The sequence below is a fragment of the Sminthopsis crassicaudata genome, chromosome 2 (genome assembly GCF_048593235.1).
Source record: "Sminthopsis crassicaudata isolate SCR6 chromosome 2, ASM4859323v1, whole genome shotgun sequence".
NCBI lineage: Eukaryota > Metazoa > Chordata > Mammalia > Dasyuromorphia > Dasyuridae > Sminthopsis > Sminthopsis crassicaudata.
The window spans coordinates 382,765,378-382,782,768 of NC_133618.1; the positions used below are offsets into that span (position 1 = coordinate 382,765,378).

Below are 17,391 nucleotides of genomic sequence, written 5' to 3' on the forward strand. Positions count from 1 at the left end.
GCATGTGGCCTGGGGCACTAAATGCTTTCTTTGTTCTCTTTCTAAATGATACCTAGCCTAGCCCTGGGTTGATGAGAAGATCCATGATATTGCTTTGGCTTACAGCCACCCCAGGAGAATGGTCTCTGTTGAGTATGAGTAAACTCTCCCAATTAACAACCTTAATAAAACCCATAAATAACTAAATTGGTGTAATCCCCTCTTTCTTTGATTTCTCAGTATTCACTTGGAGGGAAAGTCACCAGGCAATTACAATTCTGCTCCTTTACAGGAAGAAGCAAGCCAAAACACCTGATAAAACTCAAGTTTGTTTTTTGAGGAGGAAGATGAAAAGAGACAAGGGAAGATGGAGAAAGGAAGAACACAAAGCATGACTGATATGAAACTGGAACTTAAACATGAATAAGTGACCTAGATTTGGAGAAAAGGAAGAAAGTAACACAATTTAGAAAAATATTTCCTGTGTAAAAATTAATTTTTCTAATAAGCAATACTTAGAAAAAGTAAATTCACTTACCTGCGCTGCAGTTCCTCTTCCTCTTCAAAAACCCCAAAGGGCTTTAGGGTTTCAATTAGTTTCTGTGTGAGTATGCAGTCTGTCTCTTTGGGGGCCGCTAAACTGATGGGAGAGGTAATGCCATAATGCTTCTGTGGCGGTTGTGTTTGTTGTGATCCCTGGGTTGTAACTGGACTAATAAATGTAATTAGATAAAATTACTGCAAAAAATTTCTACTATTTTGTAACAAACATGCATGACTAGAGAATGTTTTGTGTAATCCAAAACCAAGTTAAGAGATAATTGATTCTTACTAGTATTATAAAAATACTAATTTACTTGATAACAATATAAGAAAACAAGTGATAAAAGACAAAATAAGAAAAATCCTATTTCCTCCCAATTTGAAGTTCTAAAATAATGAACCAACTGTTACAAGGAGGGAAAAAGGAAATTTAATTAAAAACTCATAAGTTTGATAAATATTTTAAAAACTAAAATATTATCTAGATGAATCCTTACATCCTGAGAAAATTTTTGCCACTATCCTTGAAATTCTTCAGGCTGTTATATAACAGTGTTTCTTTTACTTGAACCAAGAACTCTAAAAAGCCAAAATTTGTTCCCTTAATGTTATGTCATTTTTGCCCAAATAACAAAAGATTCCCTGGATACTGCTCAAGATCTAAATTGTGTAGGGAAAAAAATAGTTAAAATAAAAGCAAAACAAAACTGCAATCCTCAGTAATAAAATATCATAATCTGCATTACTAAAAAGAATATTCACATATGTAACATCACAGTTCCACTGGCAATTCTCTTTACCCTTCCAAATTTCCAGCTTAAAGTACGACCCCAAAAGTGGTGGCCCCTTCAAAGAAATCCTTGGGAAATAAAACATCTTTACCAATACTTTACCTCAAAGAATTTTTTGAACTTCTCTTTTGGAAATGCCTTCAGAACTTAATTGTAAACAGAACTGGATTTATTTATAAAAAATCAAACATCACTTAGGACTAAGTTGGGTGAATTGAGTTGGTTGACAGTGATTTCTTTGATATATAATTTTTTAATGGAAAGTATACTATGATGCAAAAACTTATCACAGTGAAGATAATCCTTGATTCACAGAGCTTGATTCATACTTTTTTTTCAAGAACTATCAGAATAATATTTATAAGTAAAAGCACTACTGACTATATGACTTTGTGGTATTAATCCAGTACATTATTAATATAATCTCTGACATTATATTAATAAAAAATTACAATATTTATAATAAACATTAAAAGTAATGATATTAATAATTAAATTATTAACACTTCCCAAGATACAGCCAGTATCCTGAGGTTTTGAAACTTATTTTTGAGTACTTTTTTTTGAGACTTTGTTTTAGTTTATAGTAGAAAGGCCATGTTCCACCATATTTCATCTGTTTTGCTCAGAAAGTGCATTAATGTTCTCAACTTTAAATAAAAGCTTATCTAAAACTTCAACTTCTTTCTTTATCTCAAAATGTACAATATCTCCAATAACTCTCATTTAAATTGCCTTTCAGAATGAATTTTTTATATCTAAATAAAACTTCAACAATAATTCTTATATTTAGCTATCTACCTATATTTTATATTTGAATGAACAAAAAAAAACTGGCCTTTTCAAAGTATCCACTGGTTTTGGGGTGTATATTTAAAAACATTCTACCATTTCTGAATTTTAAATTTTATATTCAAGGTGGAGGGAGAGAGCCCCTCCTCAAAAGTAATTAACTGAAAGAAATTCAACAATTCAAAAAGGCAGGTTAACTTCCCACAACATCTGCTACTGTTTCTTTAATGTCTTCAGGGAGAAAAAAATTAAACTGATAAAATTACTAGTCGGTTATCCACATTACCTTTAAAGTTGCTACTTCAAATTAAAACATGTTGTAGTATGTCTATGACCAATCAAGTCTTTCTAGCTTCCATAATGAAGATATTAATAATCAGGTACACTAAAAAAGCAGAGCTTGACTTTGTTATTACTATTTGATTCATATGTATAGTTTCACCATGTAAGGAAAACTCAAATACACAGTTTATTATTAACTTAAAGTCAGAGAGCTGCCTGGGGCAATGAGAGGTGCCTTTGAGAGACCTCCCTCCAAATTCTCCCCTCCTCCCCATAATAGTGTAAATTATCTTGTTCTTATATTTTTTGTTAAAAACACAAGATCCTCAAAGGACGTGTAGAAAACTGAGGCAAGACTGCAGAACACTACCAGACAGAGGTAAGGTCTGAGTTCCTGATCCTTGACTCCAAAGTGGGTACTGTATCATACTGACCTTGACTGTTCTTATGCTTATTGAGGGACTGTTCATTTTTAATCTTTGTATAGCTAATACTAGGCATACTACATGGAACTAAAGACACTTAATAAATGCTGACACTGGTCTCCTTTGAAGTTATTTTCACTAACTGTTCTCCATACCTTGATTGCTCTCCCCCCTCCTCATTTCCATCTTCTGGCTTTCTTTAAAAGTCCCTAAAATCCCCTCCTCTACAGCAGTGGTTTCAAATTAAAAAAAAAAAAAAAAAAAAAAAAAAAAAAATAGTGACCACTAAACTATACTTAAGGATTTTTGCAAGCCATATGTTTATCTTAAGACTAATCTATAAGACAATTATCTATGTTTTATTGTATTTTTGTCAAATGTTTCCCAATTATGTTTTATTCTGGTATGGGCTTCAATGAGTATGTGTATTTGATACCAGGTAAATCTTTCCCATTCCCTGTTTATTTCCAAATAATCTTGTCCATAGCTTATCTGTACACAGTTATCTGCATGATGTCTTTCCCATTAGATTGTAAGCTCCTTGAGAACAGGAACTATATTTTACCTTTCTCTGCATCACAAAATAAGGTCTAGCATAGTGCCCAGCACATGCAAGGTATTTAATACTGAATGACTTGCCCATAGTCATGATATACACTGGATCTTTTTATCCCAATTATACGTAAAGACTGTTTTCAACATTCATTTTTGTAAGAATTCAGAGTTCCAAATTTTTTTTTGTTCTTCCCTACATCCCTCACCCCTTCTTTCCGAAACTGCAACCAATCTGATATAGGTTATACATGTACAATCATTTTAAGCATTATTTCCATATTAGTCATGTTGTGAAAGAAAAAACAGGACAAGAGGGAAAAACCACAAGAAAAAAAAAAAAAAACCTGAAAATAGTATGCTTCCATACATATTCAGACTCCATAGTTTTTTCTCTGGAGGAGGATGGCACTTTCCATCTGCAGTCTATTGGAATTGTTTTGGATCACTGTATTGCCAAGGAGAACTATTATAGTTGATCACTGCACAATTACATTGTTCTGGTTCTACTCACTTCACTCAGCATCGGTTCAATACAGTAGGACTTCTTAACTCTATCCAACTCTATCCTGACTCTCAACTACAAATAGATATAGAACAAGGGACAGAGGACATCTAATCCAAGTCCTACATTTAAATAAAGACAAGGCCTAGAGAGGGTAAGTAATTTGCCCAAAGTCACAGAAGTAAATGGCAAATCAAGACTTGAATCCAGGTTATATATTTTATCAATATATACAATTCTCACCACATAGAATACTATCATATGCGTAAATGGATCAGTAGACTATGTTGAGGACATTACAACAGCTTACCTGACTTATTTGACTCTTAACCCATAAAGTTAACTCAATAAAAAGGGACTTCTCCCTTGCTTTTTCGTAAAATTAAAAAAATACCAGTATCTCTTGGGCTGTCCACAGAATCAGTATATTTTCTTTTTTTTTAAAGTATTTCTTTGATAACAGATTCTAGTACTTACTTTCAAGAAATACCAACCAATGCCTAAACATAACCTTTCAAAGTATTTTCAATTTTTAAAATTTGATTAAAAAATTTTATCAAGAGAAATGGAATCTTTTTGGGGTGTGAAATGGAAAAAAAATGGATGGCATAATTTTAGTTCCAACTCCTTGAAAACTTGGGTGAACTAGCAAACTGAACGACATCCATTCTATTATTGGGGTGGCAATGTTTTTAAACATTTGTATATTTTGCTAATATAGCAAAAACTACCATTACAAAAGGAGCAAACATTTCAAAATTTAATACAAATGAGCAACTACATACTGTTGCCGGAGTCATTTTCAGTTTTGTCTGACTCTTCATAATGCCAATTGGGGTTTGCAATTTTCTAGCTCAGTTAATAAAAAAAAGGGAAAAAAGGCAAGCAAGATTAAATGACTTTTCTAGGGTCATTCAGCAAATATGTGTCTGGCTGAATTTAAACTTGTGAAGCTTTTTGAGTCTCTGGATTCCAAGCTCAGGGTGCTCTATCCACTGCACCACTTAGATGTAAGGTAGGGGTAATAAGACTTGAACAAGGCCCTCCAGATTAAATCAAAATCAAATTTTATTTTGATTTTCTGGGGCTTAAAACATAAAACTGGTAAATGTGAAGACAAACTAAAAAATATGCCTGAGAAGAAAGGAAGAGAATCTGTCAGCTTCAGAAGGCATGAGACATGACAAACACCCAACATCATCATAACATGGAATAAATTTTAAGAGAAAGAAAGCCACTCATTAATGAATTTTCCTGAATGAGCTTCTGAGTATAGTCAATCTACTGGTGGTAGCACAAAGATCAAAACATTAAACCAGAAAAATTAAAAACGAGAAACTGCATGCACTCTTAAAACAATTTCAATTTAAATGAGCTGATGACACCAAAAAGAAATGAAATAATCAACCGAGTTTTTCTTTAAATTTTCTCTGAGGCAGAAACATCTTGATGCCATTGAAAACTAAGAAATATACTATAGCCAAAGTAGACATTGTTTTTAAATAAGCTGATAAATTTCAGAGGATACAGCAAGATTATAAGCAGTACTGTCCCATAAAAAACTAAGAAACAGAAAGATAAAACAGCTTAAAGAAATTGAGAAATATAACAAGGTCATGCAAAAATCAGCTAAGAGTGAATCCAGAATGAGGACAATTTAAAAATGAACCAAAAATGAACCTCCTACCCCCAACATTCTAGAATGCTAATAACACAGGCCAGAGATGTAGAATTTAAAAGAAATAGGCATGGCAACAAAGAAACCAAAGATGGTGAGGGGGAGAGGAGGGAACAGTTGGATTAAACCCATACACAAAATAGAATGTAATAAAATGTCATTTAAGTAGGAGTTATGGAAAGGGACGCATATTTTGAAGGGAGGTATATTTGAAGGGAGAAGAGAATAAGGAGGAGGTTTCATAAAGCTGATATTACAGCTGGGAAGGATTTCAACAAAAATATAGGGGAGGGGCAAAGGAAAAAGAAAAGCAATGAAGATTTATTAATACAGGAAAGAAGACTGGGAAATAGTAGTATTGTTTGGTTTGAATGTTGTGAAAGTACAAGGGAACATAGGAAGATAAAGAAGCTGAAAAGACAAGCTGGAAAACTAAAAAAAGCCTGCTGGATAACAGAGCATCTTGATTTCTAGATTGAGCTATTGGAATCTTTTCTTACAGGGACTGAATGAATTAATTATTCCTTACACAATTGTCATTAAAAATTTTGAGCCTGCTATTGGGCTTAAATCCCAAAGAAATACTAAAGAGGGGAAAGGGACCTGATTGTGCCAAAATGTTTGTGGCAGCCCTTTTCGTAGTGGCTAGAAACTGGAAGATGAATGGATGTCCATCAATTGGAGAATGATTGGGTTTTAAATTATGGTATACGAAGGTTATGGAATATTATTGCTCTGTAAGAAATGACCAGCAGGATGAATACAGAAAAGTTTGGAGAGACTTACATGAACTGATGCTGAGTGAAATGAACAGAACCAGAAGATCACTGTAAATTTCAATAATGCTATATGAAGATGTATTCTGATGGAAGTGGACATCTTCAACATAAAGAAGATCCAACTCACTTCCAGTTGATCAATGATGGACAGAAACAACTACACCCAGAGAAGGAACACTGGGAAGTGGATGTAAATTGTTAGCACTATTGTCTATCTACCCAAGTTACTTATATCTTCGGAATCTAATATTTAACGTGCAACAAGAAAATTGGATTTACACACATATATTGTATGTAGGTTATACTGTAACATGTGTAAAATGTACAAGGGATAATGTTATAAAAAAAATTACCCATGCATATATACTGTAAAAAAAAAATTTTGTAATTATAAAATTTAAAAAAAAAAAAAATTTTGAGCCTAAAATGTCTTTTGAACTAAGACTTCATTACTACTAGGATTATAGCTCTAGGAAACCAGTTTTCAAAACGTCTATGGTTGCACTTTTTTGTGATAGTTAGGAGTTGGAAACAATTATTAAGAAGCCAAGAATGCTTGAGAGCATTCAACCCCAATAAATACAATAGGGCACTAGTAAGAGCAAAGAAGCAAACCATTAAGACTTTTTTCTTTTACTTTCCCTTGTGCTTTTTTTTTTTTTTCTTTTACAATTTCAGTTCATGGCTATCAATATACAATTTTTAATTAATACAAAAAAATTTTTTTGCTTATTTACACTATCAATATTATATATCTTATACTCAAAAATTATTTCAAAAACTGAAATGTATTGCTTCTATAAACTTGATAGGTCTAATACAAAAGTATCAAGGATATTCAATGTTTACCTTATCACAGAATTAAACAATTTCAGTGCCATCACATGCTCTTACATGATATTTATATTTAAAAGGTACATCAAATTTTACAAAATAAGAATCGCAGTTTCACGTGCAATTGTCTGCTTATTTCCATAGTATACATGCAATGGGAATACTTGTTTTATTCCACAAATTAAAAATAATTTTTTATATTACTTTGGCTACTGAGTATGGAAAGCTAAGACTGGAGACCACCTAAAAGGCAGTGTGGGTTAATGAGGGTTTGAACCAGTATAAGGCATGTGAGTGGACAGCAAACATATCAGAAATGACACATTTGGCAACAGATTGACATGCAGGATGAGACAGGGGACTGAAGATGGCATGATGGTTAAGTCAAGGTAACTAGGAGAATGGTGGTGTTTCAACAGTAAAAGAATGCATTTGAGATAGGGAGAATATTTGGGGGGGGGGGAATAAATTGTTTTGAACATATCGAAATCAAGATGTTTATAAGACATCTAGTTCAAAATGGCCAAAAGGCAGCTTAATGGTGTGAGATCAGAGCTCATGAGAGATATGGGGTGGTTATATGGTCCTGTCAATCATCTAGTAGGAAAGAAGCCATAGGAGTTGAGATCACCAAACAAGATAATAAAGAGATAATAGAGAAAAAAAGAGGGCCCAGGAGAGAGCAGTAGGAGCTCCTTATAGTTAGGGAGTGTAACCTAGATGACTATCCAACCAGAGACTAAGGAGAAGCAATCAAAAAAATTGGAAATCTAGAAGAAAGAGTATCCAGAAAAGGGTGATGACCAGTGTCAAAGACTTAACTCCGAAGATATCTTAAGAGCCATGTGACCCAAACTATACATGAGCAGGAATGTCCTCTAAAAATTTCCGGGCTTCTTCAGGTAGTCAGTTCCATTACTTGATAGGTCCATTTCCTTAAATAAAGCTTAAACTGTCTCTCCAGTTACTGATTCTACTTCTGCTCTTTCCTGGTTCAAGTAGAGCAAGTAATCCCTTTTCCACAAAAGAGCCTTGCTTAGCATTACCATTTTCTTACCATTCTATACAACAGAGTAATGATTAATAAATCAAAAAAAAAAAAAAAAAGATCAATTCAAAGGTATAGTTCTATGAGCTTGATCATACTATTTAAAGACTTGACACAATGAAGCCCTCAAAAACATTTAAAGTCACCAAATTATAACACTGGATAAGTAAATCTCTTTTGAGTATTCTCATTTATTAAATAAAGAAAAATGTGAATGTTAATTAATTTTAAAATATTCTACAAGCTTAAAATTAGATCTCTGGTAAAATATAGACATAGGTTGAAATGTTGTACTTATAATAGGCCCTATTTAGATTCTATATTAATATCCAGATTTAATTTTTTAAAGGCCTATATTTAATATCTATATCTACACTTGTCAAGATAAAGAACTAAAATGTATACAAAATGGAAAGTGATATTATTGATAATGAGGCAGTATGGTGTTGTGGATAGAGCCAGACAAAATCAAGCCAGCTGAATTCAAGTCTTAACCTAGAGAAAGCAGTTAAACCATCACTACTCTAAACTCTAAATTATAAAATTATTGCTTATCTGCACTGGGTAGGAAGGTTTTTTTTTTTTTTTAAACTTTCTTATCTGGGAGATCAAGACCTGTTCACAATATTATAACAGATTAGGACCTATTACTTCATTAATATAGAGAAATTCCACTGATTGCTACTTTGGATATAACTAATATTGAATTTTTTAAAAATTATATTCCCAAAATATAAGCCTACTTAAAAAAGAATTCTATGTTTCCATGTTTGGATTTATTAGTTAGCAAAAGAATATCTTTTTACTATTTTCCATATCCTAATAAAAGTGTTGTTTTTTTCTTTTCAACTTTGAAAAAGCTGAACTAAACATTTTGGTTTTTTGAAGTCTTAATTCCAGTTAGCCATAAAGGATGTAAACAAGTTAACACAGAACCACTCTTCTAAAAGTACGTTAAAAAAAGGTTTGTGCTATTCTTAAATTAGCATGTCTAAATGGAATTACATATATATATAAAATATATATACATACAAAACACACATATCAGTCCTACCAAAAATAATGCAACTTTCATGCAAAATTTAGCTAATATTTAAGATCTGAGTTTTTTTGGAGTCAAGCAATCATATGATCATAGATAATTACCCTAGGGAATGCTTTAACTCAAGTCTTGTACATAATGTGCTTCTCTGTGCTAAGCAAATACACAAAAAAAAATGGTTACTACTCTTTATATTCTCTAGAGAGAAATGAGAGTTGTGTGTAAAATGCACATACACAACCCCCCTCCAAATAGCCAATCAGCTAATTTATCTGGCCTGCTCAGCTCTATTTAAATGCCTCATTCAATCAATCAATTTATTAAGCACCTATTAGATGCAGGTTACTGTGCTAGAGATACAAAGACAAAAGTGGAAGTCCTAATTTCTCTTACAATTTAGCCACGGAAAACATAGTTATCCCTTCCAAATTTCGAGGGTTTGTGGTACAGTGCCCCTAACAACATGAAAAATCTATTGTGAAATTTTCTGGCCCTCCCTTCATAACAGAGAACTCTGAATGCTTTTTTTTTTTTCCTTTTATGGAGTATTTACAGTACCTTATTGTAAAATTTGAGTATACTTATGGTATTAAAAGATAAAATGTTGATATCATACAATAATGGTATATATATTATATATGTCTAAGTTTGTGTCATCTGCTGGCGTTTGTATGTCATCTGAGGGCTCCACAAAACTCCCCAAACCACCAGCAAAATATTGAAACAGCAATAGGGAGAGTCACAACGGGAAAGGATTAACTATATAGTAATATAAAAGATAGATATAAGCCATTTAGGAGAGGAAGAAGATACTAGTGACTGTAACATAGAGGCTACCATGGATTCTCCAAGGCTATTCCAGGCAAAGTATAGGTTTTTACCAAACTAAAGTTCAAAGTATAGGTCTTACCAAACTAAAACTAAAAATTACCTATGAATCTAGATAGCAACTAAGACCAAGCATGCTTATCAAAAGAAGGTTACTTACCAAGTAATGTATTTAGTGCCAAAGGAACTCTTCATGGGTCTCAATTTCCATTTAGTGGAAGGATTATACATTGATATTATAAATGGCAAAATAATAAAAAACATTCCCATCTATACTTACTAAGACACTGTGGTTTAAATAGATAGGCAATAGAAGCAATTTTGTTCATGAGAAATAGCATAGGTCCAGCCTTTCTAATTCTGATCTAAAAAAATTTAAATATCTGATATTATTAGACTTCTACATACACATACAAAAAAGTAGAATTCTCTTTTCCCTATGCTTCCTCAGTCCAAAAGCAAAAAGAAAGAACTAAAGGAGTAATTAGACTACCAGAATTGAGAAGCCACTGCCCCTTTACTGAGACAGCTGTGGATGGCCAAGGCCATTATTCACCCCCTTAGATATGTCCCAAGTTAAAAAAAAAAAAAAAAAAAAAAGCCTAACTTTTTAAAAGAATCAAAACTTAGATAAAAGAAATGAGTAAAAAGAACAATTTAACTCCTGAAACTCAGAGCAAACCAATGGCTCATAAAAATAAATGAGCAATCTAGAAAGTACATAATTTGTTAATGAAGCCAACCACATGCTACACAAATGAACATATCCAGTTTATTCTTGTATTACTTTTTTTTTTGCTGAGGCAATTGAGGTTAAGTGATTTGCCCAAGGTCACACAGCTAGGAAGTGTTAAATGTCTGAGACCATATTTAGACTCAGGTTCTCCTGACTTCAGGGCTGGTGCTCTATCCACTGCCACTTAGCTGCCCCTCTTGTATTACCTTTTAAAAATTTTAAATTTTTATAAATGACTCTTGTATATAGAATTTACTTAGTCCTTCAGGGTAAAGTAAATCTGAACAATAATATTAACATAGAAGGCAAAAGAAAGGTACTATATGACATGGAAGGCAAAAGAAACCCAACATGAAACCCAAGTTTTTGTTGTTTTTTTTTTTTAAAGCATCTGAATTTTTATTATTTTTTAATCATTTTCAAGGCAAAAAACAACAAAAAGGGGGACAATATATTTCTACTAAAAGCCACAATATAATCTCTGCATTTTTAAGTTAATCTCCTTTGTACACACTAATAGCAAGATTATGTGATGATCAGCTAAGGTGGACTTGGAGTTTCTCAATAATGCAGTAATTAAAAATAATTCTAATAGACTTGGGATGGAAAATGACATCCGCATCTAGAAAAAGAACTATGAAGAATGAATGTAGTTCACAGTAGAGTATTTTCACCTTTTTTTGTTTGCTTTTTTCCCCCTTTTGATTTTTCTTGCACAATATGACAAATATGGAAATATGCTTAAAATTACTGCATATGTTTAGCCTCTAGTAGATTGCTTGCTGTCTTGGAGAAAGAGGGAGGGATGAAGAAAAATTTGGAACACAAAAGTTTTACAAAAATGAATTGTTGAAAACTATCTTTACATGCATTTGGTAAAATAAAACACTATACACAAAAGGAAAACAGACACTTTTAGGGCTAGAACAAAAATGATAATTCCACTGAATACACTTGTACCTGGAGATATTTGGAATCTCAAGGTTTTTTAGAGGACATTATGTAACCATTTTTTGCCTTATACAAATGGACCTCATCTTCAGTCACATTTTAGTTTTGTGGAGTTTTTTTAAACCTAAATCAAGAAACTCGAGTTAATAGGAATAATAATAGCTAGCCATTTGTATAGCCACTTATTTGTAAGAACTTTGCTAATAACTTACTTGTATATCTCATTTGATCTCATAACAACCCTTCAGTGTTATTATTGCCCCCATTTTACATTTGAGAAAACTGAGGCAAGTTGAGGTTAATTAGCTTGCCCAGCAAGTGTTTGAGGCCAGATTTGACCAAAGATCTTCCAGGACACCAGGTTCAGCATTCTTATCTACTACTGAACTGCTATTTAAAGGAAATAAGGAGGATTGTGGTTCTGGATTCTAAGTCACTCAGGGTCCTTTATTTGCAACATTGGAAAGAATATCCACAGTACTCACATCTACACTCAAAAAATCACTCATCTATTAACTGAAGTAACCAATGAGAAAAAATAAGAAAATTAAAAACCCAATTACCTACCTTTGCAAAAACTATTTATTTATAAAACTGCCTCAAAATAATTAAAGCAAATTTTAACTGAATTAAATAGATAGTGCTGGATTTGAAGTCAACTAAGTTTTGACTTCTACCAAGATTCTTACAAGTTATGTTATCATGGGAAAAGTCACTATTAGACTATTAGAGTCTTAGTTTCCTCATCCACAAAATGAAGATACTTATTCTACCAAAAGTCATTATAAGTGAAGTCTATCAAATTTTAAAGCACTATGTATATGTGAGACTTGTGTTTTTAGGAACTTAGCTAGAAAACTTTTCCCTTGAAAGGTCAACAAAAAAGAATGAAAATACAAAAATTTATACTTATTTGGTTTAAATTTCTTCCAGCTCCCCCCACCAAAAAAAAACCACACAAAATCATACTATAAGGGTCTTGAGAAAATTTATATGAAATGTGTAAATTCACAAAATTGGACAATATACACATTGCAGTAGCTAATTTAAAAACTTCAATTAATTCTGAAATTATCCTTTCTATCTTCAAAAAGGAAAAAATTGCCTGCATTAATCTTCAAAGTGAAACTGGGAAAAGCATACAAAAAGTTCAACATTCAAGACCACACAAAAAGGACTACAAAAATTAACAATGATTTGACCCCCAAAGTTCAATAGAATCAAATAGAAAATAGAAAAAAGGTCAGGTCTTAGTTCTAGGATTTTTCCCATACAAGTTTTTACAAAGTTATTTTAAAAAATCACCGTCTTATGTTTAGAAATTGCCAATGTCTAACATAATGGACATTGAATGTTTGTGGAACTAATGATAGCTCTATTTATAGTTAGATTGTTTTGTGCCTCAACTATTAGCTCATTTTATGAATTAGCAAACTAAGGTTCAGAAAGATTAAATGAATTTTCTAATTATACAGTCACAGAGCTAAAAAGTACTAGTCAGGATGTGAACTCAGTACTCTATTGACTATAGTCAGCCTATATTGTTCAAAAAAAAAAGCATGTCTATATTCAATTGACTGGCTACGTGGAGTTCTGTATATGCTCCAAAGGCTACCTTAATCTTAGATTTGAAAGTTTTTAAATGTACATTTTAAATTATGTGTTCAGATCATATCTGAAGCATTGTGTTTTCTTCTGGCTTTCCCATTTTAGGAAAGAATTAGCTAAGCAACTGTCCAAAAGGCAACAAGGATGGTTAAAGAGCCTTGAAATCAGAACAGGATGAATAAAGTGAAGGTGCTTATTTGACCCAGAGAAGGATGAGATAGTTGTATTCAATTATCTGTTAACTAGAAGCAATTATAAAAAATTTTGGTTTGAAAAATTTCCTAAAAAAATTATTAGTAAAAAGCTACCCAAAAGTACCCTCAGAAAGTAGCAAATTCTCTGTTATTAAGTGTTTTTAGAGCAAAGAACTTCTCAGCAAGTAATCTTTAGATCATGATCAGATAATAGTTTGTAGTAGGCTGGTTCAGAAGTCTCTGTCAACTCATATTCTATGATGGAAAATTATAGCTTCCCGATCAAATAGTATAAAATAGAATTAAGCCACAGAATCAGAGAGCTATAAGGCATCTTGGTGTTTATGTATCCAACCGTTATGTTTTACAAAAGAAGAAACAGAAGATTATCAGTAATAGTAGTAGCAGAGCTTGGAATCTTAACTGCCAGTCCAGTTGTCACTTTATCAAGCTACAAAGATAAGACAGTCTCTAAAAAAACATAAAGCACAAATTATTACTTTATTTCTTAAGACTATCACCCTTAAATGGATACATTTTCTATCAATTAAAATGTCCATTATTAATGGGATAAACCAATTTTCTAATACAATTAATCCAATGAAACCATAATGACATGAAGGCACAAGAATCCATTTCAAACAATTGGGGTTTCTTTTAATCATTGATGAATATAAAAATATTGTGAAATTGTTTCAAATCATTCTATTTAAAAATTAATACTCAGATAATAGGATATCTATAAACTCAAAGCTTTATAGAGAATTTTGTAGTATAGAAATAAATACCTTTCAATTACAATACTGATGAAATTACATACAAATTTTAATCACATCTAATACACTTGCTCTTTTAAATAATCTTTTGTAAAACAAAAGATTGTAAAACAAAAAATTGCTGCTGTTATTAAATAATCTGGCAAATTCAGTCTCAAACTGGACCTGATACACATATAATACAAATGCATTAAACGACCATTAGGTGCACTCCAACAAGGAATTAATATTCTTATTAAAAAGGAAAATGTGGATATAAAATTTAATGCTTTAAGTTATGAAACATTTGATCTGAAATTAGTGTTCCTCTTTCTTACACATAAACTTTCAAAAAATTTAAGAAATACAATCTCACTATTAAGACTTCAATCATGTTTCAATGCAGCAGGAAAAACATAATAGTTCTATCATTGTATTTTATTCTTCAAAAAAAAGAATTAAAAACATTCTTCGAAGAGGTGCAAAGTAGAGAATAGAGGCCTAAAGGGATCGATCCTTATGTACTCAGCAGTCTCAGCCTCTAGGCAGAAAGAGGCAGGCAATCTCTTCCCTTCCCCTTCTCCCCCCAGGTACCGGATCCCAAGCAAGTTAAGGAATAAAGAGTAGCACGGCTTACACCTTTAGTTACCCAACTTCCCAACTTTCCCCCCACCCATTTGCTCATTCACGTGGCTTCAAATAAGCTTGGTGCCTTCTCTTCCGGAAGGGACAGCCCCTTTCACTGCAGATAGAAAGGTACAGGAAAAACCAAGAGTTTGAAAAAACAAAAACAAAAAAAAAAGGTGCTGAGGGGCTGGAGCCTGGAACTCGGATGCCAAAGACTAACCATGAACTCTTGTTCAAGAAAAGGTGTGAGTGAAGAAGAGAGAAATCACAAGAATCAAAGTGCTGGTCATTGCTCGATAAAAGGACTGGGGTGCTATTTCCAGTCACGCGACAAAATAAGGTTAAGGAAATGTAAAAGCCTAGAGCTGGAAGAGAACACAATCAAGACCCTCACGTAAATTGTGGACGATTTCCTTCCAGGGCCAAAACTCGAGGGGATGAGGGTTGGGGGGAGGACAAAGGGGAAGTGGGGAAGCAGGTTCCTCCCTCTCCTCCCGGAAGGGGAAGGCCCCCAGCCCAATTGCTCCCCTGACCCAGCCAGGAAGGAGTTTGGGGGAGGCGGGGTGTTAGGAAGGAGAAGGGAACAAGAGAGGATAAGGCTCTTTGCAAGTCTCCCTCCCAGAAGTCGGCCTCACCTTCTCTTTCCCTTCCACTTAGGCCCCTTAGGGCCTGTACCGTGTGTGTCTTAGAAGGGGGTGGAGGGGAATGTGGGGGGAGGTTGAAAAACAGAATCGAAATGACTTACAACGGCATCGTCCCTCGCGCCGGCACCGCCCAGTCACTTCCCCCCCGCAGCCGCCGCCACAGGCACCCTGGGCATGATCTGCTGAGGGGGGTCGCCTCAGCCCTGGCTCCAACCCCACTCCCGCGCCCGCGCCCGCCGCTTTAAGCGCTTCTCCTTCTTCCCCTTCGTCCTAACATGGCGCCCGAGCGCTACCACAGCAACGTTCTAGAACCACTCACGCCCCCACGTACGCCTTGCGGACGCCTGCGTACCAGCCAACCCTGGGACTCGCATTGCCTCACGGGAATTGTAGTTTTTCTTCCTTATAAACCGATTGCTCTCCCTGTCCTTTTCCCAACCCCAGTAGTCTCACCCGGCCTACTTCCGATCCTTTTTTTTCTATCCAGGGTTAGAGCGACCTCACTTTTCGGACGCCCGCCGCGTCACTGGGCCGGAGCCCATTTGGATCGCTGGTGTAGGAAGAGGCGGGAGGTGGTCAGAGAGATTCGATGTGAGGTGTCCGGCCTTGAGAGAAACGTCCCCCACCCCACTAGAGACCGCCGAAGGAGGCTCGCTCCGTGCCGGCGCCTGGGGCTGCGTTGGCCCGTATCTCTCGGTGGCCTGAGTTGTGGCTGGTTTTTGTGCGCCGTCTCTTTATTAAATCATCTGATTTCATGGAATCTCGAAGTGGAAGGAGAGCGCCGGGACCGTCCGTCCATACGCTCAAAAGAGCCGCTCCAGCCTCCCCGGTGTTTGCCCGAAGTTGGGAAACTCCCCGCTCACTCAGAGGGGCCGTTCAAATCACTTTTGGACCAGTACAATTTTTAAGGAAGTTTTTCCTTCTAGGAAACCTAAATTTGTCTCTTCCTTCAAGTTTCCTTTAGTCTGAGACTCTTTTTGGACACTCCACAACTTGTCAATGACCTTTCTACGATGTCCTTCATCCATCTCCCCCAACTAAACACAGTTCTGTAATTCAATTAATGTAAATAATTAATATAACTCCCAAAAAACTCTATTTGTCCAGTGCTAAACTCTGCCTTCCTGAATCAGTCCGAGAGTGAGGAGAAATTCCTCAGCCCCAAGGCAGCCCACTCCATTTTTGGGTAGTTCAGAATGAGAAATTGTTAAGGTTGGAAAATACTTAGATCATCTAACCCAGTCCTGCTGCTTTCTTGAAAGAGGAAAGTGAGGTCAGAAAAACTCGTTGAGACTGGAACCTGACTCTCCCCCCAGTTCTTTAAAATACCCAACACAATTATTAATTACACTGAAATTTGCCTTCATAAATTCCACTTATTGTTCTTTATTCTATCAAAAAACAACTGATCAAATTCCTCTTCCACATAACAATTCATCAAGTACTATAAGACAGCTGGGGTGGCCACATAAAGTTGTTTTAAGTCCTCACTTGGATGTTACAACCCTGCATCTCAAATTGGAAATGGAAAAAAAAAATGTGTGAACCATCAAGCTGATTATCCTATAATCAGTAAATTTTATGCTTATTCTTAAAGTGTCACTTACTGTGGCTATATAATAGAGCATTGTATTTAAAATCACAATCAGTGTAAAACCCAGCTCTTCCACTAACAGGCCTTAAGCCCTTGGGCCCATTTAATCTTAGTACGACTCAGTTTCCTTATCTAAGAACTAGGTTATTGACATTCAGCTCTAAAATTATGATTCTATAAGTTATCATGAAGATGATTTGTAAG

At 34.5% G+C, this 17,391-nt stretch overlaps 1 protein-coding gene across 13 annotated transcripts in view; it reads right to left on the reverse strand.

Moving 5' to 3' along the window:
• Positions 1-15,919, reverse strand: part of PAPOLA (poly(A) polymerase alpha) — a 68,511-nt gene extending 52,592 nt beyond the window's left edge. For 11 of the 13 annotated variants that reach the window (XR_012486624.1, XR_012486623.1, XR_012486622.1 and 8 more), the window contains exons 1-2: positions 15,695-15,917; positions 518-691 (exon numbers count right to left, since the gene is read on the reverse strand). Coding sequence is in view for 7 of the 13 variants with exons in the window: in XM_074291350.1 (XP_074147451.1) it covers positions 518-691; positions 15,695-15,702 (182 nt within the window). In the remaining 6 variants the exon portion in view is untranslated. Of the gene's footprint in view, positions 1-517; positions 692-15,694 lie in introns of all 13 variants that reach the window. The other 2 variants (XM_074291353.1, XM_074291355.1) reach the window with 2 other exon arrangements.
• Between the last annotated feature and the right edge of the window lie 1,472 nt (positions 15,920-17,391).